Source organism: Miniopterus natalensis, chromosome 3 (genome assembly GCF_054644295.1).
Source record: "Miniopterus natalensis isolate mMinNat1 chromosome 3, mMinNat1.hap1, whole genome shotgun sequence".
NCBI classification, from domain to species: domain Eukaryota; kingdom Metazoa; phylum Chordata; class Mammalia; order Chiroptera; family Miniopteridae; genus Miniopterus; species Miniopterus natalensis.
The window spans coordinates 78,377,209-78,404,688 of record NC_142083.1 but is presented as its reverse complement, the minus strand read 5'-3'; the positions used below and the strand labels follow the sequence as shown (position 1 = coordinate 78,404,688).

The following is a 27,480-nucleotide window of genomic DNA, read 5'->3' as shown; positions in this document are numbered from 1 at the left end:
AGTAAATATTTAACAAATACTAGTATTATTATTATAAGCTTCCTATAAATTCAGCTGGTATCTTAGGAATAAACAAGTTTCACTACTGCTAAAGACTACAGAAAACATCTTTATAATTTACTGACCACAACATGGTTCGCAAATCCAACTTTTTAAAGTAAAAATTAAAAATAAAATAAAAAGATTAAAAAGTCCCCTCTCCCTACTGGTCTGATTTACCCACAATAAACCCAGGCTCCAAGCACACCTCAATTAAAGAACAATTGCTGGCAGTGCAGAGCTCTCCGCAGCCTTTCACACCTACAGAGAATGTGCATAAACAGTCTTCCTGCTTCAGAGGGCTGTTCTGAGAGTAAACAGTTGTAAATGCCCTTTGTAATCTTTTGACAATGGTGCTACATAAGCACACATTACTGTAGGCATTATAAATTAAGTATGTGGTTACACATGACAATACAAGAAATGCCTGAAACATCTTTCTGTTCTTCAGCATCCAATTAAATTACCATTTCCCCTAAGAAGGACTTCCCTGTGCATTATCCCATAAAAATGACACCACCACAGACACCTTAGATGTTCATTATGCGCTATAAACTGTCCTCATTTAATCCTCACAACAACTCTACATTACTACTTTTCCATCTTACAGTTGGGGAAACTGGGGTAAAAAGGACACAAAGCTAATAAGTGGCAAAGCTAAGAACCTGCTGTTAATCCACAGGACACCATGACCTCCCAAAAGCAAGATTTCTGTTGACAACGAATGTTCCCCTGTTCTTAATCCACAGGATAGTGTGGCATCCAAAACTAAATTCTCTCTTCATAACCACCACCTCCCACCTCACAGAAATGTACCTATATCTACCTATTGACACTGCTGCTTTGGAAATTTTTTTTTTTTTAAATATATCTTTATTTATTTCAGAGAGAGGACAGGAGAGGGAGAGAGAGAGAGAGAAACATCAATGATGAGAGAGTCATTGATTGAGCCCGCAACCCAGGCATTTGCCCTGACCGGGAATCAAACCCTGATCGCCTGGATCCTAGGTCGATGCTCAACCGCTGAGCACCGCCCGGCCAGGCTGCTTTGGAAATTTCAGTACCAGTTACAAAATGCTTCTGGTTTAACTGCTCTGCTAACCCAGTCTCCGTAAAGACAGGGCCCCTTGCCTCCTCAGTATTTACATAACCCCACTCCTTCTAAACATAGTGTTACCATTTAAGAATCTGATCATTTAAAGAGACGCAACTCTTTTTATACTTTTTATATTGCACTTTAATATTAAGCTGCATTTAGGGGTTAATGTTTTGCTTTTGTTTTCTTCCTAAGCAAAACTAATCTTATTTTCTCTGCTCAGGCAATACATTTCATTAATTACTAATTCAACAGACCAAAGAAAAACAGACTATTCAGCTGTCAGATCACACAAGACCTTTTAATACTTCATTCTCTGGAAATTTTTGAAGCAGAAATTTTTTAAATCCCATTTCTGTTTTAATGACTTAAAAAAGAAACTGCCCTTATGGGGGAAAGGAGCATATAAAAGGTAATAAACATTTAATGATCCAATAATTGGTTATATCAAAGCAATCACTGTTAAGTAATTAACTTCTCTTTCAACTTGTTCACTTGATATTTTGAGCACCTTTGCTAGGCCTGGAATTGTCATTATTTATACATATTATAAAGCTAAAACCTTCTGGAGGAGCCCAAAACACAACAAGGTTGCCAGCCACCCATGTGCATCTTGGTACCGTTCCAACGTGGCCTTTAAAAAGCAACTGATTAGCAAAACCAAAAGCATCCCAAGCCCTCAGCATCCAATGGGCACCAAAGCCGAAGAAATGGCATTACTGCTAAACTGTGAGGGCTATCCATGTGGCAGCAAGGAGGGGTTAAAGGAAAACACAAGAGAAAATTAGAGCTTAAAAGATAGCAAAAAATAATTAAATCGCACCACCAGGAAAGAATACAGTGAACAGCTGGTATGTTGTTACTATGCAAAATTACAATTAAGCTCAGGTTAATGTCATTTCCAACTAATTACCTACAGTCAGTTGGAAGAGAGACACACTAAGAGATTTCACGTTACCTACTCCAACAGTTTTCCCTGCTTCTCTCTCACTCACACAGGTACAAGGATCCTGGCAATTTTTTTTAATGTCACAGCTACACAGGGGCAATCATTTCATTTCTGTCAAAGGGGTCCCCCTTCTTAGTGGTAGATGTTAGGAGATACTAACATTTCAACACCGCCTCTCCTCACACTTCTCTCCTCATGACACTTCCTTCACACCAAAATAATATTCATAGTGTCTTCTCCACATCCCCCATTCCATTCTCATTCTTTCTCCTCCCCTCCAATCTCCCTGTCCAGGACCCTTTTTTTTAATGCCTTGTATTAAAGGAAAGTACTGGTCACTTCAGACTTGCTTTACAAATCATTCCTTACTACTAAGGTACTTGACAGGTAACAATAAAGGATTACAATACTTTCAAAGTCAGTCATTTTTTTAATCCACATGCATCCATCTTAACCGGCCCCACCTCCACTTCCCCAAAAATAGGAAACCCACCAGCACCACCATGACTAGAATTCCTGTCATTCTACTGTCCACTATGGCTATCTGCCCAAATGATGAGAGAATCTCTCCTGCCTCTGGCATTTGAAAGAAACTTAAAGTAAACACAATGCGAGCAAGTCCTCCAGAGGCTCTGTGACTTCCAGATGACACCAGACACACAGAACTACTTCAATGCAGAAGCACCCTCACCTATAAAAGAAAGGCAAGCTAATTTTAAAGACCTTCCTGAATCCACTTCTACTAAGAGTTGAAGGAGACTGACAAAGGTCTGACAACCTCAAAGCAAGAAAGAATCTTGTAATCTAAATCATTCAAGCTCTTCTATTATCCATACAACTTGGGCACTGCCCCCAAGGGCATGATACACCAAAGTGCACGACACTACACCTCCTGTTTCATGATGCCTGAAAGTGCAGGTCAGGCAATGTACCTGCCACTCGCACCTCTGAAAATCTGTGTGGTGGAGAGGATAAGGGAGGGGAGAAGAAAATGGCAGTACTTCCTTGGCTACTAATGCACAGATAACTGCAGAATGCCATAACCGATTTCGGTTCCTTTGTGCACACAGGAATATTTATTTAATCAATGTACTGTAACAAAACAAGCCTCTGGTGTACTTTTGGAAAGAGGCTTGATTGGAGTCTTGTCACCAGTTTAGTTGATATTGGGGGGGGGAGGCACAGCTCTTACATCCACAGAGCCCATGTGCCTCCCAGGGAAATATAGACGTACAGCTGCTCACACATAATTACTAGTCACTCTGGCCTACAGCCTTGGACAGCTCTCTCCCTTCGTCTGAACACAGCTCAGTGCAAAGTCTCTCTACCATGAGCACCCCCTTCCCAAGAAAACAAGCAAGCTTGCTGTTTAATACAGCTAGAAGTTCTCCCACCAAGAATCTAAAGATTCTTCAGTGTCAAAAGAAACCAGCAAAAAACCCTCAGAGAAGCTTCATTACCTTTGGCTTTAAATGCTCTGGAGGCAACATAAGGGAGGAGAGATTATTCTAGGGTGGATACAGAAAGGAGTGCAAAACTTTATTTTTGTTAACCAAAAAGCCCCTTTCCTCAGGTACCAAGATAAAGACATCTGGCTGAGACATGTTTACTGGGCTACCCGGGCAGTAATGACAAGACTCATTTGTTTACCAGAGTCATAACTGCCAGGGCTGCTTATCTGTCCTTTTACATTTTTCAAAACTATCATGAGACTATTTTCAGTGAGTTAGATTTCAGAAAAGATAGATTTTAGAGCTTAATCTTGATGTATGCTGTGAGCGTTAATAAACAGTCACTGTCAGGAACTGATTTAAGGCTGACTCAAAACATAGGCAAACAATACAAACTTAGCATCACCAAAAACTGACAGAAACAAGAATGATTAAGAAACACCTAGCACAGAAAAGCAGAATGCTTTTTACACTTGTGCCTTATTATACTGTTTTATCAATATTTACTTACAGTCCCAATTTCTTGGGGTTTAGGGGGGAGAGGAATTTTGAGGACTGTAATAAAAACCAAGTACTTTCTGCAATGTTCCATTTCTTTACCTTGGTCCTGGGTGTTCACTCTGTGATAACTGACTGATCTGTACCCTACACTTACTTCAAGATGAGTTCTATATCACAATATGTAAGGTTTAAAAAACATAAATGCATGAATGTTTTCTTTTCAGAAAGGGTCTGGTAGCAGAGAAATTAATTGTGTTAAACTGTAATTCTAAAACTTCTGCACAGGGGCTTGCTGTAGTTTAAAAAACAAAAACAAAAAAACATATCCTGGCAGCCTATTTAAAAAGCGAACATACCAGAGCAGGGGTTACCTCTTAGTAGATGGGATAGAGCCTGGGAATCTGTTTGTTTAGCAAGCTAGCCTGGAGGTGCAGACATGCAACTGGGTTTGGAAGCCACTGCACAAGAACTTGTGATTCACAACAGCCTGAAACCATCTAATCCAGATTCTACATATCCAACATGGGTGACAAAGTGTTATTATTGGGAAAAGGTTTGCGGAAGCTTTTACAACTAAAACGGTACACCCTCACCAAATAATAAAAAAAATTTTTTAAACTTGGTTAAGTATTTCAGAAATATTTTTCGCACAATTAGAATATGTAATATAATCAATAAACTACTCCTACTGGTTACCTACCTCCATCCTGCAAATTTAAGAATACAAACTGTGAAATCAAATTACTCATCTGTGGCCACATGACATTCAGGGTCATTGGCAAAATCTGAACATGTGCTTTTCCCCAGCACAGTCTGGAAGCCTGTCCCTATTCTCATTGTAATTATTGTGTCATTGAGAGTCTGGATTTTTAGAGGTTAATGACAAGACCAAAGTCATTTAGCTAAAACACAAACTGGAGCCCACAGTTTCTAACCTCAGACAAAACTCTATTACCCATCCCAGATCAGCTTCCCACTAGGAGCATTTAAGGGTTAAATTCAATCCACATTTCCCCTTTCAAATTTACATTCTGTAGTTTTAGATAACCATATTAAGCGGGGTTGGAAGCTCTGCAGTAAACTGAATTCTGCTCTGGGGCATGCACAAGCAACGTCAATTCAAAGACAGAAAGAGCACTACCCTGGGGTCTTTTATCTAAGAGCACAATCAGGGAGCCCGCTGGATAATTTGTTTTAGAATACCAGAGCACTTGTTTTTAAACAAAGCATTAGCCAAGGAAAGAGGTTACAACAAAAGGAATCACAGTACCAAAAGAAAAAACAAACAAAAACAAAAAGCCAAACACCAAAAATCAAGGTGGTTCTTTCCACCCTCTTTTAAAATCTTATTTGCCAGACAAGAAAATGAAGCTAAAGAAGGTTTGCAGTTAGGGCTGTTTTTTTTTTCTTTCTTTCTTTCTTCCTCATTTAGGTCTTTTTAACTTTAACCTTGAATGGGACAAATCTTAAAACCAAAAAGGAAGGAAGGGAGGAAGGGAGGGAGGCAGACAGGCACACTCGCTCTTTCATGAATCTTCAGACCATGCAAAACTCAAGTCTGTGGATAGCACTTGTATTTCCTCTAAATACTTTCCACTTTTAAGTGAGCCTACCAAAGGCTAAAAACACGTCCTCAAGAGTAGGTCGGATAATCCCAGAGGCAAGCAATGTTAGTTTCTTAAATGCCTACCACCTCCTCCCTAGAGCAAAACCACTCAGAGCCTAGCTATTTTAATTTAGTTCATCCACAGGAGTGACACAAATTAAATTTATAAATTTTTAGTTCGGTTAAAAATTTTTTAATGGAAGCAATAGAGTGCAGTGGGAAAAGCAGTGACCTATATTTTAGGAAACCTGGGTTGTCCTACCATTAACTCACTAGGTCATACAGAACAGTTATATAACAATTTTCTAGAACTCTTGTTTTCTCATCTATAATAAGGTGACAGCCTAAGGGGTGTGTTATCACCTCTGAAAACATGTACAGAAGGGGGGAAGGATTAAGAAAGGTTTGAAAGCCCCATTAAAACAATATCACAATAAAATCTTAAGCATTTATTTAGTTCTATGAGGCAGTGGTTCAAGTCAGACTGAAGCCAGAATGTATGAGCTCCACCACTTACATGCTGTGTCACCTTGGGTATGAACTCTACAGCTGTTTTCTCTCCTACAAAATGGGGATCAGTACCTACCTCACAGGACCACAGTCTGAGGATTAGACAAGTTGATTTAAGCCATTAGAATAGTACCTGGCACATAGCAAGTACCACATAAATGCTAGTTCTTATAATTATCAAATACATCAACACTGAGCTGACAAAGTTGACAAATAAACAATTAAGTATTTTCATGTCTTTTCTAATAAAAAAAAAGAAACAAAAAGCTCCTGTCTCTCTACATGAGTTTTGGTGCAATCTTCACATCTATGAACCCCCAGAAGTCTCTGTCCTTATTCCTAAACCTGTCGACTTGGGTAGGTACACAGTCCTGGACTCTATATTCATCTGCACAAACAGTCCCCAAGGACATACAGATTTCAAAACCCACCAAGAAAACCTAAGCTGAAATTTAAAAAGTGTTCTCATCCTTTTAAAAACAGTAACAAAAAAATCTCATTTCCCACCCACCACCCTTTGACACTCTGGCGTCAAAATCCATGTTAGAAATCCAAAAGCTGATAAAACAATATATACTTGCTTTTTATTTTACATGATTCTTTTTAAAGAGTTCACAGGTATCAAGAATTTTTTATACGATGGGATTTATTTTTCCCTATATGATAAACAACCATGTCTGATGATGATGATCATTCAACAAGGAAATCTTATCAACCACTGTTTTCTTCCTCCGCTTAACCCAAAAGCTTTAAGATTTCTTTTTCAGTATTATTTTCCCTCAAACTTTCCATTTTCTCCCCACGAATCCATTTTATTGACTGACTGCAAACATCGTCTCTAATACATTCCCTCTATTCAGGGATCCAATGGTATTCATCAGTGCCCAATTCCCTGACTGCTGTGGAGGACTCTGACAGATTTAAGCTTCACTTCTGATTAAGTCTTCCCAGTGAAAGTAACCTGATAGCCTGGCCCAGTGTAGAGCCTTAGAAATAAACTTCCCCTTCTGCCTTCCTTTCCCTTAAATTTATGAGCACACAGGGTAGATTAGGGGATTCAACTTGAAGCAGAAAGCAAGCATCATTATTTCTTCACCATCTTCCCTAAGCTTGAACCTTAAAGCTGTACATCTATTTCATTCTCACCATGTTAAGCTGATAACTAATAAAATAAAATTCAACTGATTTCAAAAATCCCTGCAAACTTTAAAGTCCCAGCATTTAACCTCTCTTGAAGTAATACATTCATGAAAGCATTTATAATTGAAATCCTCAGAATCAAGTACTTAATTTAAGTCAAATTAGGCAAAACGGCTTCCCACCTGCCAAATGGTTCCCCTAGAGCTTTTCTAGGATTACAGTTTCAGCACACCTTTTCTCTTGTTAGACACACCAAAGAACAATGGGACACCAGAATGTAACAACCCCTCTGCCCCACCAATGCCATTCCTTGAAACCAAGAGTTCTGTTTACCCCCATGCCTAGAACAGTGCCTCGCACACAGAAGAAACTCAGGAACCATTTACTGAATGGATGACTGGGTGGAAGGACATGGGTGCTCCAGAGAGCTAAGGCCCACAAGAGATAATTAGTCCCCGCATAACTGAAGTTGGCAGTAGTTCTAAAAGATGTCAAGGCCTCTAGTTGTATCCAGAGAACTGGCCACTCTGGTAACAGGGCACATCTTACTGTACATCTTACCCCACATCTTACTGATAAAGCTGTGACTCTGGCCAAAAGGCCCTCAACTGCTATCTAACAGCTCAGAGCCTTCCAATAAAGACGCATGTGACTCCAGGTTTTTGAAATGAAACTCTGTGGCCCCTGACTTCTAAGATAATTTTATAATAACTGTCAGCTCATCCCTAACACTTTCAACAGTAGCTCCCAACACCTCGGAATTTCTCAGTCCCCTTTTCTAATGCCTCATTCCTAGTCTCCAAAATGCTTTGTAGCAAACAAATAGGTCAAAGTATCCCCAGTTTGTCTCGGTCACAATGAGGAGGAAGATACAGCATCAGGAGAAAAGCACCCCAGGACATTACCCTTCAAAATCTTAAGAGAACAGACCACACAAAAAACTGATAGAGCAAATGAAAACTAAGGCTAGGAGTATAGCTCACTAATTACAAGGCTTGGTACTGGGCATCTGAAGAAAAACTGACACACCCTCCACCAAGCAGAGGATCTCTCTGCCCTGACTGCACAAAAGAATCCCCTGGGGAGCTTTTAAAAGTTCTGATGATAGGGTGGGGGCTTCCTCCACCATCCCATGAGTAGGGGTACTTTTTTTTTTTAATGTTCCCTAGGGGATTCTGTTGTGCAGGCAAGTTTGAGAATCCCCTGCTCTAAAGCTTACAGTTGGCTCACTTCCTCTTCAGACAGTACACACTAAAAATAACACAGTTTTAAGAAAAGTATGGTAAAGTGCTATGGTTTGTTAAAACTGGTGGTGGGTCCATGAATGTCTGTTATGTTATGTTTTATGTTATTCCATATTTACAAAACATTTCATAGTCTTAAGTATACATATATACACACATTTTCACACAAATATATTTTAAAGCAAGTCCATCATATATTGGTCCTCAAAAGCACAAGTATTAAAAAGATGATTTCATATTCCTACGGAGTATAGGCACTGGTGGTGTCTGGGGCTTTTACTTCACTGGCGGGGGGAGGAATCAAGCCCAATTTAATTAGGTCTGCTGACTTTAAAACACTGGCCTGAATTCTGTAATAACTCCACAGTTCAGGTCTTGAAAAATGCTCGTCAAACTTAGCTCAGAAAGACCAAAAGGTATCTGCTTAACCAGCAATCCACCTAAAATCAGCAGAGTTGCCAGGGCTGAGCCAGACTGTCTGTGAAAACCTTTATATAATCAAACATTTGCAGACACAGAAGTGGGTTATGACAAGACAGTATTACTCCCAAGGCTCAACTCTAAAACCAACTTAAAATGGAGTTGGGGAGAGCATATTCCAATGAAAGTTTATCCAGACAAAAGCCCAGCCCACTCCTCTTTATCAGGGAGACAGTGCAGGCCCTGACATCAGACAGTCTGGGCTCAAATCCTGGCTCAGCAACTTTCTAGCTACATGACCACAGGAAAATTAATTTCTCTGAACCTCAGTTTCCTCATCTCTAAAATGAGAAGAATAATGTTACCTACTTCACAAGGTTGTTGTGAGGGCTAAGTGTGCTAATGCTCTAGATACAACGACTATCGTATGCAAAGGGCCCTTGAAAAATGTTAGCCATTATTATTACCTTTCTTATTGTTTTCGTCATTAAAATTATTAGCCAAATGGTGGTGGATTATGACACTGAAGAACTGAGCTAGTTTCCAATTTGTGGTGACTGAGCATTGGAATTCTGTATATTCTTGAAGCATGTCTTTTGGGAGAACCATACCCATAAACGGCAGAGGAAACACAAATCTTCTGTCCTCCTAAGGCCTGAAATGGTGGCAGCAAGGTAATACGTAAGTCCCAGATCAAGTCTTGTTTTAACAACAGCTAGGTGATCTTGGGGACATGCAAAGACTTTTTCATTTGGGAAGTAAGGGCTTTGAACAGCTGTTTTCAGCTGTTTTTAAATTTCCCAAATCGCTGGGGTTCAAAAGTCAAAGTTCCTATAGGCCCTCTCCCATCTCTACTCAGCTCCTCCTCACTGGATTGCTCTATTCTATTAACATAGCCTCATACCGTTAGTCACACACCAAGCCACTCCTTCCTCAAAGCCTTCACACTTGCTCTGCCGCAGCTAACCACATTTCTTGATTCCTCACTTCCTTCAGGTTTCTGCTCAAATATCACCTCACAGAGGCCTCACCTACGTGAACCTCTATAAAATTAAACTTATGCTAAAGGAGAGAGAGACATCTCACACTGCTGTCATGATTTTGTGTCAAGATGACCCAATAAACTTGCAAAACAGAAAACAAAAATAAAATTGCATATATACATATACATTAGATTCCCGCTATCATATCTGTACCTTGCTTTAAAAAAACCATCACCACCCAACATATTATGTATTTATTTATTATTTACAGTATGTCCCCCACCCCTGCTAGAATATGAACTCCATTAGAGCAGATCTATTTCTCTTATCTACTACTGCATCCTCTGTGCCTAGAACAGTGCCTGCCTGGCACATAGAAGCGATGATCAGTATTTCCTGAATAAAAATAAATAAATAAAAGAATCCAGATACCATTTTCTCCCCAAAGAGAATCTTACCCTAATATATAAAATAGGTAAAGGTAGTGCTCTGGTTGAATGAAGCCAGGGCCTCCTCTCACAGCTGACTCAGTATCCCAGAGGTGCCCAAAAACCACTGCCCGTAATTTTTCCAAGGTCATTTCTTACTCAGAAAGTCTCCAAGTCCATGTTATTTCTGTTAGACTCCAAAGAGAAACATTAAATTTGGTGAATGACTTTCCATTCTGTAATTTCACTTACTATTCACTGGCAGCTACATAAAGTTCCCTGGATATTCAAAGCATACTATGTCCTAGAACTGTTGTATCCCTAAAACTGTATCTACAACCAAAGAGAAGGGATGCCTGGATGGGGAAAAAAAAATCCAACTCCATGAGGAAGATGGAAGGGTGTCTCTTTCATGCCCTGTCACATCGTCCCTCGGCCTCTGGGACCTACCTCTGAGCCTCTAGGCTGCAAAAATCTCACCAATTCTAAGGGAGTAAGAAAGAAGGATAGTAGACTTAGAACCCATGTGGAGACAGATGTCATATAATGGAGTATATAAGTTTGAGCAATATGGCAGTCAATGAGTAGGTTCCTGACTCCAGTACTTACTCTCTTTTTACATCTAAATGACCTCCTGGTTTAGCCAGCTTCGGCTTAGATTCAGAAAAACAGAACCTTACAGAAGAATTCTGCACAAGGAACAAACAGATGGAAGAAACACCCCAGAGAAACCTATTGGCTACAATCTTATGCACAGCTAAAAGACCTCCTCAAAACTGCAGGGAAGATATGAAACATACTCAGCAAACAAGTATATAGGACCTTTGCAAATCTTTTATCATCCAGTCTAGCAGTGCTGAACTAAGCAGGACTCATAGACTGAAAGCATGGTGACCCATTCTCTAACACTGTAATCCAATCCTCAAACTAAAGACAATTTAATGCTTTTGCATGTCCACAAGCTTTCTAATGACACCTTTGTTGTCAGCGTGCTACAGGAGCGCTTCTTGGAAGATGGAAGTAATGACAAAGCACATCATTGGGGAGGTAATTATATGCAGCACTAATCATTTTACAATGACCATATGGACTGTATTTCAACAATGTAATTTCCAAATCAGCTTGAGCATACATATTTCTCTGTCCTTAATCCTGGTACACCATACTAAATTAAGTAAGAGTACCGATGAAATACGGGCAGCAGATGTAGAAATCCACAGCAAGAATGTTAAAGAAAAATTCATGTGTAAACAGTAAACAGAGGGCACCCACTGCCCTGAAGTGAAAGCAACAGCCATCTCTACCAGTCCTCTTCACACTTTCCTTAATTGAAAACGTCACAGCAGAGGTATTACAAACCTCCAAGGGGTAAGTAACAAGATCCCTTTTAAAACTCTGGACTTAAAAGGTGTGGTTCCTATTACACTAGATTTTTACAGTGATAGTTAAATTTCAAAGGACATGCTTTGACTGGGTCACCCCTACCGTCACAAACTCGGGTTAAAACTGAAATCTACTACATTTCCATTTTGGATGGGCAAAAGGATAACCGTGCCCCTTGAAGTAGTTGGAGAGAGTGGATCAAGACTACAGGTCGCAGAGCATGATAGTTCCAAGAAGAAACTGTCTCCTCTCTTCAAAAAGAGAGAGACTTTTTAGAGAAGTGTTTCATTTGATTGATCTTCATATTCATCCAGAAATCTTTAAAATTTTCAGGTCCAATGAGGATATGCATATTCTGTGTATGTGTGTGCGTGTGTGTGTGTGTGCGTGTTGCTACTCCTCAAGGTATGGTCATCAGCCAGGTCTGAATCCTGAAGTCCTAGAGGATAAACTGTGTGGAGGCCCATCTTGGCCCAGAAAAGATGAGGAGGGGGCTTCTCAAGAATATATAGTACTCTAATCACAGCTGGGATTTCTGTAAGAAGTAATCTAACAATCACATTCGTTAGCATACTCTTTGTAGCATAAACAAACCTCTACAGGGTGGAGTGCGGGAAGGGAGGGAACAATTTGCAAATGTGCTTTGAATAATAAAAGGAAACAAATAACAGAAAATAATGCACCATTTGTCAACAGGTATCTTCAAGATAAAGATATCAAGAAAAACAAAGAACTGTTTAGTATGGTTTTTCACCAGGAAAAATAAAGAATCTACTAAAGAACAAAAACGAAAACATAAAAAGTAGTAAAAAGGTCTGTTTTATGTGAAATAGACTTCTAAGAGAAATGTCACTTCCTAGAATAGTCCAAAACCAGACACGACAAAATACTTAAGGACCTATAGTAGAAAATAAGATTATATCTACAGAGAGGGTGCCAGTCTCTTCTCCAATTTTACCCTTCTGTTCCAAGGGGCTGCTGTAAAAAAAATCAGTGAGATTACGTATGGGAAAGGGTTTAGTATAAGAACTGCTAAATAGTAACCCTTAATATTAGGAGCCTGAATCCTTGTCTTTGACAAAGGTTTAAAATCTACCTGAGCAATGTGACCTGGGAAAGGTCAGATTTTAATACAGGGAAAAGCAGTGAACGAAACAGAGAGAAAAAGAAAAACCAACAATAAATAAGTTACAGATGTGCTATAGGAGTGGCAACAAGCTCCTGTAAACTCCAGCTTTTAAGAAGAAAATAAAGAATTTCCCAAAAGATTTCTCCTCCCTACAGCCTAAAAAATCCTTTGTAACCAAGACAATTTTCAGTAGCTACAAGGAACAAATGTGGTCTACCAGAGACCTATTTGGGACTCTCTCACAAAATGAATCTATATTAAAAAGAAGAGTGGAAAGGGGTGAGGAGCACAAGCTTTCAGGTCAGGCAGAAACCTCTGCATTTCCAGCCTCTCAGATACTGACCTTGGGCAAGCAGACTTAATCTCTTTGAGCTGCAGCGTCTTCAACTGTAAAACAGGAATACTGTCCGTTGTTGTTGTTTTTTCCACTGGGTTGCTCTAATGAATACAAAATTCTGAGCACAATGCCTGGCACAGAGTAAGTTCTCAGTAAACAGTAGCTCCCTTTTCAAAAATGCCTTTTCCTGGAATTTTTATGGAAATAGGTCAACTCTAAATAAGCACTCACTGAGTACCTACCATACATGGATTACTAAGCAAAGGAAGCAACAATTTTGAGAGCCTAAAATATCCAAAAGTATGTATATGCAGGCAGAGTGCAGATGCTAATGGTAAAGAACAAAATAAAATGAAACAATACATTAGAAATATAGGAAGAAAACTGGCTTCTCCAAGGTTCCAGTCATACTCCCAAGTGACACACAATAAGCCATTACAGAGCATAGAACAGACCAAGAGCATATAACAGACACACAATAAGCCATTACAGAGCATATAATAGCACTTGAACTTCCCATCAGATCCCAAGTAAAACACAAGAGTATACTGTGTCACGGTCAACACTTCAAAAACTCCTTTAGGCCAGCCTCAAGATCTCAATCTACAGAAAAATAATTTTAGAAAGATAAAATACTCTGTAAGCTAAGAAATAAAGCATATCTCTGACCTACACCATATGCCAGCATTAAAACTATCAATAATTTGTATTTATGATTATTATCATCATTTTTATTATCTGTGATTTTGGAAACAACAGATGCAGATAAAATGAGTCCTGGGTTGAAATACAGATAAAATATGGCTTTACTGGATAGGTTTTGAAGTCTGAGTGATTCAAAGTGGAAAGCCACATTGCCAAAACATTAAATTTTAAAAAGTGATCAGGGGAGCTAGAAGCTGTGTAGATATGCTGAGTTAAACACAGTTTTTTATACTTTCAGGTATCATATGAAACTACTTTTTTTAAACACAGAAAATAGTTCTGTATTCATATTATACTTCAATATTTTAAAACAGTTAAGTCCTTCAAATGAAGGTGGCCTGGAACAATCTGGACCATTTCTATATTAGACTAACAAAACTAATTTTAAAACAACACAACTGTCTAACACAGCAGGTTTCAACACTCAGGTGTGAAATCACACCTCCCAGCACACAGGCTGAATTATCCCCCTGCCTCTCACCTGCAATTATCATTTGCTCTCTCCCCAGGTGGCTCTTAGCCACCATATATCCTCATAGGCTCACCTCTGGAAATACAAACTCCCTCTGGGGCCTCATGTGCTGAGGGGGTGAGAGGGAGGGCAAAAACAAAAACTTCATGCTGGCTTAGACAACTTCTGAAAATATCTTTTCCCACACACAGTGTAAGAGCAATTTGACAAAATTAAAACACCCTTATGTCACCGTGGTTAGCAACAAGTATTTTTCAAATAAAGAGAGTAAATTTACTTCACAGTTTCTGTAGAGGACAGCTTCTTCCATTAAGGCCAATTCCAAAAATTTAGCAAAAGATCTTTCATCAGTTGAGAGGACATAATTAGCTGTTTTGATTAAAGCATTTTCCTCCCGTGGTTAACAAGATATAACAGATGTCACTGACTTCCCTAATAACAATACAGCCCTGCATTTGGCATCTTTACAATTTTAAAACTGAACTGTCATATAGAAAAATTATAGCTAGGGTGTCTCTGAACAATCATGACTCTAAAGTGGTTATGACATGCCTGGACTCCCCAACGGAACAGATATGGAAATCATATTCCATATTCATAGCCGAAAGCCCTCCTTAGCACACTTGAAAACCAACCTCTGAAATCTGAATGATGCGGGCTTATTCAAATCACCACCAATTATTCCTGGAAGCACAGACCAAGTGAGGTATGAAACCTGAACAGAAAATGCAAATCTCACAGTCACCTTCTTCCAGGAGCACAGGGAAAACACGCAGAAAAGTGTTTCGGGAAAAGCATTGTCCATCTAAGTAAACCCACTCTACCAAAATCCCAACTTCCCTGCAGAGAGGAAGAGTACTATACTTGATTTAAAAAAAAAAAAAGAATCATATTTTTCACAGTAAGATTCTCCTGGTGCATTTGATCCGATTTACAAAAATTCAATTTACACCAATTATGTCAACATACCAGTCCAGAGTGTAACTAGAGATAGGCCTGCATTTTAAATGGGAGGCAGCCTCTCTGATTGAAGTTCAACTCAAACATCCTGGTTTAACAACTCCATTAATGACATCAAGCACAGATCTAAAGATTACTCAGCCCCTTTGTCAGTTGCATGTGTTATTTATAGGAGAGTATATCAATCATGTCTTCCCTTTATTATTTCCTACTTTCTGGTCCTAGGCCATTTGGTCTGCCAAATTAATACATTCCATTGCTGCTGCAAATCTAAACAATGCTTGATAAAAGATTAATAAAATAGTTGGGTTCTCTGCAACCCACATACACACCCAGGGAAATTCATCAATGTCTTTATTTGCATATCTGGCTGACTGCCCCCTGCAGCAAAAATGTAAAGCACAATGCTCAGGTATCATGTTTTATGGTTTGCATTTAATTCAGGATGTCAATCTGCTTCTGTTTTAATTACATCCACCTTGATATGTTACTACAATCTCACGGAAACTTCTTCTCATTATATGAGTGACTCTAAATACTTATACATGACAAATAATATATAATTTTTGGTTCAGCAATAACGACACAAGGTGGCTTAGCCAACACATCATGTGAATTTAATGGTCTGAGTCTTTCTGCTTCAGAAGAAAAGTTTGGTTGAGTCTTCAACTCCACCGTACTCCAAAGTTCACTTGTTTCAAATGTTCTGCTACCAAACTTAAGTTGCTTTGAGTTTCTCTGAATTGCCAGGCTGAAGAAAATATTTTATCCAAATAGGTTGTTAAAATTGTAAGTGGACCATATTAAGGTCATTTTATATCCAAATGGTTATTTTATCTTTCCACTGTACATTCAAGGATGAGAAATCCTCGTATCATCACCCTAATAATTTTTTCTTCTACATCCTCATTCTGGGAAATGGGGTGGGGTGTGGGGTGTTAAAGTTCTTAGAAAAACTGGAAGCTTTACAATCATGGGCCCTCATTGTCATTTTCAGTATTACTTTTGGTTTTTAAAAACCTCCTTCCAATATTTCAGTCTTTGGGAATCCTAGTACTAAGGAGAAGCAGACGGTCTCCTGGTTTCACTGGGTAACAGTGAGAGTCTCTAACTCCCAGTGCGATCTAGAGCAGGTCAATTAACCCCTCTGGGCTGTGTTTTCATTTGCAAAATAAGAGGTAGAACTACATCACTAAAGACAACATCTGTGCTTGTAAAGCACATCAGCCAACAAGGCCCGAGTAAAATGGATCAGAAGACTGCTCTGAAAAAAGCTGAGGTCCTAACTTTAAGAAACTCCTCCTTAAAAAGATGCTCTGCACATTAAGCTCAAAGCTGTAATTTTCACAAGTAATCAAACTGATTACCTGATAAGAAATGAGAAAGGAGCAAGCTGCAATACACAGAAATGCAATAACAACAGCAAATAACAGCAAAACAGTAACAAATGCTTGTTTCCCCTTTTGCCCCAGTGAAAGAATAATTTCACTGAATTACATAAAATCATTTGAGAACAACACAATCTAGGGCCTCCGTTATTTTTGCCACATGAACATGTACAGAGAGAATGGGTGGAACACTGGAATTTCTAATATGTGGCTGGAAAACAAGTGATAATCTAATGTTCAACTATTGTTTCATCAATATCCTCATTCTCTTAGTCTTTTTCTTACTTAGTTTTTTTCCTTAGTTTTTAACTGTGGAAAACTATTCACTGAACAATCTTTAGCGAGCAAGTATAACTGAACAGAGACCCTAGCTAACAGCAACAAAAAGTCTACTTCAATGTAATTTTTTGAGGGATCACTGCAATGCTGGACTCTTCTAAGGCCTCTTTTGAAGCTCTAAACTATCACTGCCATCAGAAACTTTGCAGAAACCTACAATGAGGTTGGTAGGTTGGTATTGTGCTGCAGCGTAGGGCAGGCGTGGGGACAAGAAGGAAAATGACATCCCTCAGGTACCCTCACAACTTGACCCTGGCATTAAACCCTGTCCCAGATTCAAAATGTTGCTGCAATTTGAAAGTATCAGATTTCAGCCATATTACCAAGAGTCACAATTTGTCTTCACAGGCTGTGCTTCTGAATAGAGCCCAGGTCATTTCAAAATGCCTCAGTTAATAGCAATCACACAGTACCTGCAATTTGAAGGCTATCTGCCAAAAATGAATCCCAACCTACATTAGCCATTTTCCATTACTTACAAACTGTGGGCTTTTCCCTCTCCTCTTGTGACTACATTTTACCACACTTGGATTTTACAGGGCTCTGAAGGCACCAAGGAGTATGGCACCTTAAGGTATACTGGCAAGCCAAAAATGACAGTAAAGTAAAAAATATTTGTATGTAATTTGGTAATTTGTGGCATTTGTCACGCAAATCCTAACTAGGGGTTCGGATATAAATGAGAAATCAGAATGATGAGCTGTAACAGCCCAGAAAACTGTGGAAAGCAATGTACTAACATCAGAGTCCCTCCCTCAAACAGACTCTCAAAGTTCAAACAGTGGAAGCTTGAAATTTTTAAGTTTCCACATTTCATTCACAACTTCCTAAACCTATTACCTTCTATTAACTGCATTAATAATTTTGATAGCTCTACCTCAGTAAAGAGGGGAAGGAAGGAAGGAAGGAAGGAAGGAAGGAAGGAAGGAAGGAAGGAAGGAAGGAAGGAAGGAAGGAAGGAAGGAAGGAAGGAAGGAAGGGAGGGAGGGAGGGAGGGAGGGAGGGAGGGAAGGAGGGAGGGGGGAGGGAGGGAGGGGGAGGGAGGGGGGAGGGAGGGGGGAGGGAGGGGGAGGGAGGGAGGGGTAATTTTACTGGATTCTGAGATGAGACTGCCATTTACACTAATATGTGAAATAAACACTTGCAAAGAAGGCAACAATACACATGATTTCAGGCTACAGGTCCCCTTGCAAAGGATGGAGAGGACTGAGACACAGAAGCCTGCACTTGCTTAGTCTCTTCCTAAGCAAGCAAAGGAAACCAAACTATGTAAAATCCACTCCTCCCTGCCTCAGTTACTAAAAGCATAAAAAGAACCTATTCTTTGGATCTTACAATTATATCTACTGACTGCATGCCCCTTACTCTCCAGGCTTGTGAAAAGAAATGAAGGAAGATCACAGCTAAGATTTGGAAGCAGGAAGACAGACTTAGGGTCTCATCAGCCTTTAATTCTATGCCCTTCTTCTAGGAAAAAAAAAAAAAAATGGCATTCATCTATGGAACAGGTACAGATTATGTAAGAAAAACAGTTCTGACCCAGCTAACAATGTCCCTAAATTGGTTTTGATCCTCTCCTATCTTGGGTTCCACCAAATTAATTCCTATCTTGCTCTCCCAAACTTCAATTACCCGAGTTTTCAAATCTCCCTGATTTTTTCAGGACTTTATCATATGAATTGCAGCTATCCCATTACCAACTTCTTTTTCCTATATCTACAGAATATTGGGTTTAATCCTGACCCTGAAAAACATGTTGTTTTCTTGAAGAGAAAAAAATAGCATGAGGCACTTTCACAAAGTTAGGCTATATTTACTGTATTAGACTCTACATAACAGCACGGGGTAAAATAAAATGTAATGTAAAGCCGCTAACCCAGAGTCTTCCACCCTCTGCATACAGACGGACCACACACACACACTCCATCAAGAAGTGCTACAGACCTTCTGTCCAAAAGGCTTCCAAATCTTGTAGCCATTGAGACCTAAATTATTCCTTAACTGCTGGCCTCAACTATGATTTTCTCATCTTAGGGACCTTATTTCTAATCCTAACCTTCTCTGAAACTAAATAACCTCTATTTTTGACAAGTATATAGAACTGTTGTATCTCAATGTTCTGTGAATCATGTTGAATGCTGTTTTTTTAACCCTTTTTCAACTATGAAAGCTAGAGAGCAACACTCTGAGAAAGCATGAAAAGCTAATCACTTCATGATTCATTTTCTTTTCTTTTCTTTATCCTCACCTGAGGACATTTTTTCCACTGCTTTTCAGAGAGAATGGAAGGGAGGGGGAGAGAGAAAGAGAGAAACATCAATGTGAGAGACATCGATTGGTTGCCTCCTGCATGCCCAGACCAGGGTGAGCCTGCAACCAAGGTAGGCGCCCTTGGCTAGAATCGAACCCAGACCCTTCAGTCGGTAGGCCGACACTCCAGCCACTGAGCCAAAACGGCCAGGGCATAGTTCATTTTTTTCAACTTACTGGTTCATTGATATCCTGTCTACTTCCAAAAAGGAGCTGAAGTAGTTAACCTCAACAGCTAACACAAACTGCATGGAATCATCATATCACAATCTTCAACCTCATCTCACATAAATACTCTTGAAGTGATCTCTGCCTTGTGCAGTAAAATACTGAAATTCAGTACACACAGTACAATATTTGAATTCATAACCAAACACAATATTCACACTCTTCCTTTTCTGCAAACTTTCTCACCACTTAGACTGCCTTAATCCTAAAGCTATGCACACTTTCAGAACTGAAATGCGGAAATGACCCATTTACTCTGCAACCCCATCCCGAACTTCCCAAAATAAAAAGTGAAAAATGCAAAAATAAAACATCTCCACAGCTCTCCCTGGCTGAGTAACAGCAGAAAGGTTCTGACCTATCTTGAACTAGCACTTCATACATAAGGGAGCCAAAGGTAGATAATGTGAAACCTTTATTTTAACATTAGTGTCAATCTCCTTTTCTCATCCAACCTTCTTTCCCAGCTTGCTGAAAAAGCAGCAATACAGGAAACTAGAAGGGACTAAGAAGACAGGATATAATATATTGGCTAGAGGCAGCTTGGTGGCATGAGAATTGGGCTGCTATCACACTGAAAGAGCTATTAATGAAAATCACTGACCAATTCTTACCTCATGGTGGGGTTGCTAACAATCAATGAAAGGGCTGACACCAGGCAGCAAAAGAGAGCAGGAGGACAAATGAACTAATCATCATTATTTACACCTTGCACTCCCCTTACCACTCCCACTTAAGCAGCAGCTTCCACTCCAACTTCAAACTTCTGTGCCTGGTTTTCCAAGTCCTCTATCAATCACAGGCCCACTTTCCCTAAACTCAGAGATCACCAAATTCCTGGAAGGGACCTCTGAGATCTTTCCCAGTATCTCCCACACTGGATTATGGATTTCAACGCCAAGAATTAAAGTGCCCTATGGTCAAATAAATTAGGAAATAAGGCACATCACATGGCCTTCTCTAATATTCAAAACTGGCATTCACGTAATAAATGACATAATTCTGACAGAACAAGTCACCGCCTTAATTTTGTCTAGCCCATCAAGTTCCAAAACTATTTGAGGATAGATCACATGTTTTTGGTCTGAAACTCAACCTATGAACAGACCTATGTTTCCAACCAGCGTGGGCTACCTTTGCTCTAAAACTAGTCTAAACCTCTCAATTTATGGATTTAGAAAATGATGCTTTAGAGAGTAACTTCCCAAAGTCACTCAACTAGTTAGGACAGCCACGCCTTGACAGTGTTTCTCCACTGGTCTCCTGACTCCCTAACAAGAACTCTTTACTTCCATAATTTTGTACTCATTTCTTACCAGCCCTTCCTTGCCACCAAGCCCTAATCAAATAACTTCTTCTCACTCCTCTTTTTCCTGTGCCCTCTTCACTATACCCTCTTCTTAGAATGTTCTTTCCAGCCCACATTCCTTCCCTATCTATCCAAATCACTTCAACCCTTTAGCCTCATCTTCTCCACAAAGCCTTCTCAAATACTTCAGCCAATGGCACTCACTACCCCATTCTCTGAAAGCCTACTGCACCTAGTTGGTATTAGGCATTTGAGTGCCTATTTCAAAATTATTTTGTAGGTGCAGGACTTAATTTAACAACTAAGCTGCACACTCTTTCAAGATGCTACATATATTTTAGGTTTCTTCATACTCTTTCTAGCGCCTTGCACATTTCAAGCACCCCGTAAATATTTGCTGACTGATACAAGGAACATGATTAATGCTGGGTTTTTTTAAAAAAATGAATAAATTAGATTTGCCCATATACTATAAATACAACAAATTCTGTACAGCCTATTTATACTATTGATGTGCAAACTTTCAGGGTAAGCCCTGAAACAGAGCTAGGAAATGAAGACCACATTTAAGTCTTGGTTTGATCCTGTACCTACCAGAAATGAGTCTTTCTTAATTTTCACAGCCTCCAAAGCTCCAAATGGCCTCCTGACTGTTAATCCCACCAATTTCGTATTTGCTTCCCTTGGTCAGTTGTACAAAAGGAGGCTCCACTACGAATCCAGTAAACAACAGAGGGGTGAGAGGAAAAATAATGGATTTGCAAAGTCGAATTTTCAGCTGCAGTACTCATGTGGCTTACTAATTGAGACTACAAAGAAAAAAAACCCCAAATAAGAACAGAAAAGCAATATTATCTGGCATATCAAGGTATACTGACAGTATTAGAACCTCAACATTTCCATTTTATGCTTTGTTTGCTAAAGCCACTTTTTTTTAAATGAGGCATGACATCTGGGGATATTCACTCTCAACCTATTATTCAAAGAATATCCAAATAAACAATACCATATCCAAATGGTAATTCTGTTTCTCAAATGCCTAATGAAAAGAACACCATGTTCAACTTTAGCCTCTTCACCTACCCTCTTATCTTCTATCACGAGACTCTTCACAATCACATACTTGAACTTCAGGGCACAATTACTCAAGACAAGTGTCCCTGCAGAAGATGAAACTACCTCAGCCAGTTTCACTGCCTATAAAGTATGGGCTTCTCAAACTACTCCCAAAGCTTTCATGATCTTAAATACCCAACAGTGAAAAAATAATCAACATAAAAATGCTGGTTCTCATTAAGCAAGTTTCTTACTTTTGCCCCAGCATTAGTAAAACCATAGTTGGACTGGAACAACTTATATCAGCACATTTCAGTTTGAGTTAGGAGCCTCTTTTTTAAAGGGGGAGTCAAAAATCAATGAGTCCATCCATTAACATCCAAAGTATGCTATTCCAGTTTGCCAGCTATTGCTCTGAACTGGCATAAAGTACAAGCCTAGCTGTACGAGCCAACATTTCTGGTTTCTTATCACAACATCGTACTAGCAGCAGCCTCAATGTTACATGGTGACAATTGTTTTCATTTCTAAACATAAGATATAAAAAATAGTATACATTTAGGGTACTCTTAGCATCTATAATGATTCTTAACTTTTATAAGCACTCCTATCCCATACATTTCTGTTTAAGTTCATAGTTAGTTGCCTGTTTCCTAAGCAGCCCTCACATCTCATGGTGATAGTTGAATAAATCTTCCAAAATGAGTGCATACATAGGTTTTATCTTCATGATCACTACACACAAATGTTTGACCATCCAGCATGGACACAAATGTGCAGCAAACAGATCTATCTAGAATCAGACATACATGATTTTCATTCTCCACTGTTTTTAATCTGAAAAGTTTATTTAAAGCCTTCCTACAAAAGCCAGGTCTTTTCATTGTGAACACTGACAGGATATTTGATGATATTAGGGAACTGTTGTTTATTTAGGTGTTATAATGGTACTATGGGGGGTTGGATGTTTTCTTTAAATCATTACCATTTAGAAATACATACAGAAATATTTATGTATTTCTCATATCACATCAGGGAGTGGAGAGTGAATAGATGGGATACAGATGAAACAAGATGAGACATGAGCTAGTGGATGCTGACCTGGGTGTTGTGTACATTGAGGTTTATCAAACTGTTCTGTCTACTTTTGTATATGTTTAAATTTTCTATAAAGTTTTAAGAAAACTTTTTAAAAAGTTAGACCTATTAGACATAGATATGTAAGTGATATATAGACATGAATGTAGCATAGTATTCACCTAACCAAAATAACCTAGGCTTTGAATCTAGAAAAACAGCAGGGAAAAAAATAATCACAGCAAGAAAAGGAATGGTGTTAATGGTACACTTTGAACTTGGTCTTCTTTAAAAATTAAAAGTTTTTAAGTCCCAAAGAAACTAGAAGAGTGCATTTTCTCTCAAATCCCAAACAGATAAATATACACATTATAAGCCCAGGCAAATATTTGTTTATTAAAAGTAAAAATGATCAAAAAGAACTACGTAAGTTATGTCTATCTCTACTTGGCCTTCAAAAACGTTCATGGGAATCTGCAGGCCCCTGTTGCTTACTGAGAGGGGCCACAGGGCAGCCCAGGATAACCATCCAAAAGGCAGAACCACTTGTAACCAGATTTTACAAGTACTGCCCTAAACTAACCACAGATAGCAATCATGAACCAAGTTCTAGGCAGCATTTTCTATTAGCATACATGATGCTATGTCAGTTCCTATTTTAAATCAACAGAGAGACAGAGAGAAAGAGGTCACACTGTACAGTACCCTCCCACCTTGGCAAAGTTGAAGCCACAGTTAGCATTACCCTAATAAGTGGTGAGCCTCAACACTCAAAACGATTGTGTAAGATCCATTTTAGCCAATAAAGTACCAGTTCTAGAACCAAAGGGTAACTGATTCAATCACTAACATCAAAATCTATGGTCACCAATACTACCAACCACTCTCCCTCCCTCCCCAACCACTGGCCACCATCCACCACCACCATCACCACCAGCAGCCCAACCAAAAAGCAGTTCAAATTGAAAAGAACAACCCTGACAGGAAGGCTTCCTTTTAAAAACATATTTAAACCTGACACCCAAACACACAGAGAGAACTAGCAATGTAAACCTGTACAGTTACTGCATGTGAGATTTAAACTGCCATTAACAAAGCTTGCATTTGATCATCTCAAACAATACCATAATAACAGCAAAAAATCAAAGGGAAAGGGAAAAGTTTCCTTCAAGAACCTCCAACCATCATATCAGGTGCATGAATGGCTACAAACCAACTATTTTGGTTTTGTGCTTAAGAAAAGCCCGACCAACTCTGCACAATCTCAAAGCCTCCAGTGTGTGTGTGTGTGTGTGTGTGTGTGTGTGTGTGGTGTGTTGGGGGTGGGGAAAGAAAGGTAGGGGGAGGAAAAAAGGGGTTACATTTATAGAGCCCATTGACCCGTGCCAGCAGCAAATATGATCCTTCCAGGTAAAGACAAGTTTCCCTCTGACCCCTGGACAGTCTACCTCTAACTCCTCCCCCCTTCCCCAGAAGCTGGTTAGAGGGCAGCAAAATGTGCGCTGGGAAATCAACACTGCAGGTGCCCAAGGGATAAAGACTTATATATACACACAAAGCCAATCAGAAAGAAAAAAAAAGGAGAAAAGAAAACACACACACACAAAAAAAAAGAAAGGGAGAGGGACAATTGGGTGACAAGCTCTTCAGACACCGGATAGGATTTTATTCTTTCCTCCTACCAGTCCTCCCTAGTGTACCTTTTTCTGTCCTTTAACCAAATTGCTCATGTACACACACATGTGCATATATATGTGCACAGATATTATAATTAACCCTTTCTGTAATAGAGCCCCATACGGAATACAGAAAGATATTCCATCCTTTCCTCTCTGCTCTCCCCTCCTCCCTCCTTTCTCCCAACCAGGAGAAAACGCCCCCTTCCCCAGCTTCACCAGAGAGAGGAAAAAAAAAAAAAGGCAGGGAGGGGGGACAGAGAAACCACAAAACCCCATTAGTCTCCAGTCCCGAGGACACCCAGGAAAGGTACACACTATACAGACACACACACGGACATATGGCTCTATAGAAAGCACAGAGAACCGTCCACAGGCGCCCCAAACCCAGCAAAGAGACTTCCACCAGCCAAGAAGCCATGATTGGGGAGAGAGAGGAGGAAGGAGTAGGGGCAGAGCTATCCATGGAGGGGGGCGCATTGTTGTGATGCCTGAACCCCTTTCTCTATCCCCATCTGCTGTGGAGGGGGCGCAGGGAGGAGGCGCAGGGGAAAGGCGAGCGAAAACGAGGAAACCAGGAGACCAGGCATGGCTTTGCGATTCCCTCCTGCTGCCTGTCTGCCCGCGCCCCCAGCTCTCCCCCCAACAATAAGACCTCAGCCTAGACAGACAGACAGACAGACAGACCGGCCAGAGCACAGTGGGGGAAGCAGCAGAGCCGGGCGCAGCCGAGTGGGGTCGTGCATAAAGGAAAACCAGGGGGAGGGGGTCCCCCTTACCTCCAGCGCTTCAAAAGTGACAAAGCTGGTCATGGCAAATCCATCAATGATGTCCTCTTCAGCCGAGGTGGACTCTCTCCGCTTCCTCCGCGGGGGTCTGGGCCGGGACGGGGCGGAGGACGGGGGCTTCCCATTGTCTTCCTTGTCGGAGCCCGACGACGAGGCTAGCGAGGGCGCCCGGGTCCGGCCGGCGCCGGCGCCGCCAGCCGCGCCGGCCCCTAGCCCGCCCCGGGAGCGCCTCTCCCGGTCTCGCTGCGACCGCGACCGCCGCTTTTTGCGGAGTCCATGGCCCCGCGTCGGGCCATCCATGGCTCTGTCGCGCCGGGGTCTCCCCGTTCGCCGCCTGCCCGCCACAGGCTCCAGCAGCGGCCACACAAAAAAATTGACACCAACCCCTCCCTCCCCCCCTTCTCGGCTTCCCTCCGCCCCGAGGAGGGCGCGGGGGAGACGGCGGCCGAAAGAAGGGAGAGAGGGGAAGAAAGAGAGGAGAAAGAAAAGGGGGAAGGGGCGGAGAGAGGGAGGAGGGACGGGAGCGAGGGCGAGAGGCGAGAAGCCCAAGTGCGGGGCTGCCCACGGCACCGAGGGTCGGAGATTCCTCTGAGCGGCGCCGAGCAAAGTAATGGCTGAACACACAGGTCTCCTTTAGAGGAAAAAAAATAACTCACCAAGCAGGCAATAAATCAGAATAGCGGAATGCTTTGATCAAGAGACTGGGAGGCTCCGGGGAGCCCTCCCCGCGGCCATTCTCCGCCGCGCCCCCCGACCCCCGAAAACGCCTGCCCCCCGAGTCAAAATCGGGTCTGAAAAGGTCGCGGAAAAGTGGGGGCAATGAACTTCACCCGCCCCTCGCACAGGAAAACACCCCCGCCGCCTCTCACACACGCCTCGGAGAAAACTCACTCCCAGGCTCCCAAATTTTTAAGAAATGCATCCAGGGGAGGCCAGGGCTTCCCAGCGATCTGAGAGGGACGAGACCCCCCAGAGAGGGAAGCATAATAATGAAATAATTAGGGGAGGAGAGGGCAAAACTGGGAGAGGTGGATTAGGGAGGTGGAGGAAGGGAAGGAGGATGCTGGAGCAGTTGTGGGGTTTGCTTTTCGGTCTTGGAGGGGGGAGGAGGGGGAGCAGAAAGAAGAGAGGAAGCAGACCCCGACGCTGCCACCCACACCCCTCCTCAAAAAAAATTTTTTTCCAGTCCCAGAGAATAGGTCACCCTTCCTCAAAAAAGGGAGGGGGTGAGTCTGTCGAGGAGGAAAGCAGAAGGAAATCTCCAGCGGGAGAGACACCGGTGTGCCGCCGCCACCGCCTCCTGCTGCCGCTGCCTCTCCGCTTCGCCCAGCCCGAGGAAGGAGCGCGGCCAGGAAGCGCTGGGAACGCCACTCTCGCTGCCGCCGCTAACGCTGCCGCCGCCGCGAGAGCCCCGAGCCGGAGGGTGCACGGCGTGTCCCCGGTTGCCTGCAGCGGGAGCACGGGCACGGCCCCATCCTCCGCCCGCCCGCCCGCCTGCCTCGCTCAGCTCCCGCTCCTCCCCCTCCGCGGCCGGCCCACCGCCGCCGCCGCCGCTGCCGCCGCCGCCGCCCGCCTCAGCCCAACCCCGCGCCCGCCCGCGCGCGCGCGCACACGCGCACCCGCCCTCCCCGCGCCTCGCTCTGCGCGCGCTCCCGCCCCCGCGGCCCCGGCCGGCTGATCACGTGGCCACCGGGCTCCCTCCTCCCCCGCCCCCTCCCCAGTTGTAGAGTGTGTAGAAAGCAAAAGGCTGGGGGCTGGCCGCGTTCGCGAGCCCAGGGCATGCGCGCTGGGGCGGCCGGGCCTGCGCACTGGGGGCGGAGGGGAGCGGGCAGTGGGCAGCGAAGGTAGGGTAGGGGGGTGCGGAGGGGGCCACCCTCGTGGGGTCGGCTGTGGCCCGGCAGAGTTGGTGCGCGAGCGTGTGGAAGCCATGAAATGATCCCGCCATTCGCGCCCGGG

The 27,480-nt window shown here is 41.8% G+C and overlaps 1 protein-coding gene across 4 annotated transcripts in view; it reads right to left on the bottom strand.

Moving 5' to 3' along the window:
* Window positions 1-26,995, bottom strand: part of AUTS2 (activator of transcription and developmental regulator AUTS2) — a 1,039,841-nt gene extending 1,012,846 nt beyond the window's left edge. For all 4 annotated transcript variants that reach the window (XM_087815613.1, XM_087815616.1, XM_087815615.1 and 1 more), the window contains exon 1: window positions 25,516-26,995. In XM_087815613.1, coding sequence (XP_087671739.1) covers window positions 25,516-25,824 — 309 coding nt within the window. In that variant the 5' untranslated portion in view covers window positions 25,825-26,995. The remainder of the gene's footprint in view (window positions 1-25,515) is intronic.
* Window positions 26,996-27,480: the final 485 nt, after the last annotated feature.